At 41.0% G+C, this 2819-nt stretch overlaps 1 protein-coding gene across 1 annotated transcript in view; it reads right to left on the bottom strand.

Moving 5' to 3' along the window:
• Nucleotides 1–254: 254 nt before the first annotated feature.
• ccdc88b (coiled-coil and HOOK domain protein 88B) overlaps nucleotides 255–2819 on the bottom strand; it is a 48989-nt gene continuing 46424 nt past the window's right edge. The window contains exons 26-27 of the mRNA XM_088432300.1: nucleotides 2502–2819; nucleotides 255–2437 (exon numbers count right to left, since the gene is read on the bottom strand). The exon at nucleotides 2502–2819 is cut by the window's right edge and continues 9 nt beyond it. Coding sequence (XP_088288426.1) covers nucleotides 2241–2437; nucleotides 2502–2819 — 515 coding nt within the window. The 3' untranslated portion in view covers nucleotides 255–2240. The remainder of the gene's footprint in view (nucleotides 2438–2501) is intronic.

Genomic DNA, 2819 nt, shown 5'->3' with positions numbered 1-2819 from the left:
AAAACCTGATGTATATTAGGTGTTCTTTTTTCACCACCATTTCTAGTAAGCCATTCTTTTAAAACAACCATGTGCAGTAAAATACTGACTCTTTCTTCCCTCAAAACGAAAAAACAACAACAACAAAAAACAATGAACGTATGTGTAGTAAGTAAATTTATTTAAAAATAAAATAAAAAAATATACTAAAGAGTTGTTGTGTCACCCCCCCCCCCCCCCCCCCCCCACCCCAAAAAAATGAAGATCATGTAATAATGTATAGCAAAAAGGAGTCTTCTTGAAAGATGTCTGTCTTCGGTAACTGCACCCTTTCACGTCCAATTCCATAATGCCCCTGCCCATCTGTCTGAGTGTTTGCGCTGCACAGGAACCATTTGGTGCAATTGAGCCATTAGATCATTTAGCATTAGCCCGCTGACTGGCTTTACAGGAGCCTTAAAGTCAAGCACATGTGAGCCAGATGGCCCAGGTTTCTTCCCCTTTATCCCACTGCACACATATGGAATATAAGATAAGGTTTTGAGCACATTTTGGAAGCCCTCATTCAATCCCGGCACTACTCTAAATTGAAGCGATTTTTTAAAAGTTTGTCCTTTTTAATCAAAATAGAAATGTGTATTAACATACAATACTTTTTGAAATGTGATATTTAAATGACAAAATTACAGCAACGCCCGTGCCCCAAAAATGATTAGTTCCTCCCTATCATCACCACCAGTCCTTTTTGTTGCCAAATTTATTTTAGCTCACAGTTGATGTTGTTAGCTGACGATTCTCTTCTAGCTCGGAATGGTTTCAGGTGGTTTCACACAGTATGAGATCATGCCCAGTTAATCTCTGATTTCTTGTTCAGGGCCACAAAAGGATGTCAGCTGGTCACTTGAACCAAAAAGCTCATTTGGTGCATCATTTTCACACGGCTTGATTCCTCCTCGTTTCCAAGTTAGCATTGCCCATTCCGAAGGAGCACTTGCACTGCTAACAGGCTTCTCCTTTTTACCTTGAAGTGAGCCAAACCGGAGCAGATCAATCAGCAGGAGCAGCAGAGACATTTGAGATAATCCCATAAAGGTTTATTGCGGACGGGATGACGCAGTGCGAGCGCGGCTTAAGTGCACTTGTCGACTCCACTTGAACACTTTGCATGCTTGGCTATGCTACGAGATACTCGAGGAACACCGCGATGCCTCTTTGAACACTGAAGATTCTTGTTCCCCAAACTATTATGACTGGCTCTTGGCACTTGAAAACAAACGACAGAAGGCTGGGAAAACAATATTATATCACCCTATTCTATGTATCGTTTGGCAAATTTGGAACACTTAGAACCAGTTAAGCTTGTGTCGTCGAAAGAAGGTGAAGAATATTTAAAAAACAGTAAACCAGACAAAGTGATGGATTAAAAGAGCGGTGTCCAAACTATGGCCGGGGGGGTAATTGGTGACCCGTTGTCCTTTAAGGGGTCATATGCTAACAATTATAATTGATACTAATCATTTTTTAATACACTGTACAGCTTCTATGCATATGCACGGATGCAAATAATTTATTTGCAAATTCACTAAAAATGAAACATTGCTCTTCTCAGACCTGAATTTATATTCTCAATTTTTAACTACTGTTAGAAATCTGATTTTTTTTTTTTTTTTGTGAAGAATTGACAAAATTGGATTTGGGGAGCAATTTTTTCCATCGTGGAGCTTTTTTCCAGGTTTATCCCAAGGACCTGAAGCAACGGCTTTCATTAAACAATAATATGACATTACTCACAACATTATTATTATTAGAGTTATTAATGTTTAATTCATTTTTGGCCTTTTTTTCTCCATGAGTTAGATATTTCTGACTGCATTTGAATGCGTCATACTTCTCTTCTCTTCACATCAGCAACTACAGGACATCCGGATGTGTCGAGTTTATTGAAAAGCGACCGGCGCTCCGAGGAAAAATAAAAGCCTGCTAATTTTGAAGTTGGCCCTAGATAGCGTGTTGGTGGGATGTTACAATAAGTTCTGTATTCTTTACTTTACATACCTATTCCCCCTCTACCTCATTTTCCGACAGTGGCCCGATCACCAAAAGTCTAACAAACCTGGCATTATTGAACACAAGTAAACTGTCGCTCAAAAACCGTTTGTTACCAAATTCTGAACATATTATATGAATCGTTCCAAAGTATAAAAAGTTGGAAAATGCTCCTGTTTTGATACTGAATGTAGAGGCTGTAATGACTTCATTTGCTAACTTTGGAGTGATTGAGTTAAAAATATATCCAATTTATCCCATGTGCAGCCCTTGGAGGAATAAGGCTGGGCTCCTCTGTCTTGAAACAATCTATAAGTGCAACTCAAACAATAAATAAAAGGAATTGAGTGAGTCTGTGAGTCTTTTTCATGTGTTGTTGTTGTTGGAAAGTTGACCTGTAAGACAGAACAGAATTTCATAAATAATATCAAACTTTATTACCTATCAGCTTCATTCTGAATTTTCCTTCTCCTCACCTCCGTTTGTGTCCTCCTCAGGACAATCTTGACCCGTGACTTTGGCCTGCGGAGGAGAGCTCCTTTCGCCGCTGTCCCTCTCCCAGAGGACCGTGGAAGTGTTCTGGCCGGAAAGCAGGTGAAGGCGAGGCGAGGTCTTTTGGTCGCCCGGACTGAAAGATTGAGAAACTCCAGCCCTGGTCAGACCCCAACCGTGACGGGATCCCAGTTTACGGCGACCCCCGGAGCCGGAACGTGGAGCCAGATTGGTGGGAGAGGAAATTTCTGGCTCTGCGTGGTGCGGAGCTTTTCTCGAGGGACATGGAGAACCTGGAGCAC

This window comes from Hippichthys cyanospilos, chromosome 13 (assembly GCF_059441005.1).
Source record: "Hippichthys cyanospilos isolate Australia breed blue-spotted pipefish chromosome 13, RoL_Hcya_1.0, whole genome shotgun sequence".
NCBI classification, from domain to species: Eukaryota; Metazoa; Chordata; class Actinopteri; order Syngnathiformes; family Syngnathidae; genus Hippichthys; species Hippichthys cyanospilos.
This window is presented reverse-complemented; position numbering and strand designations above follow the sequence as displayed.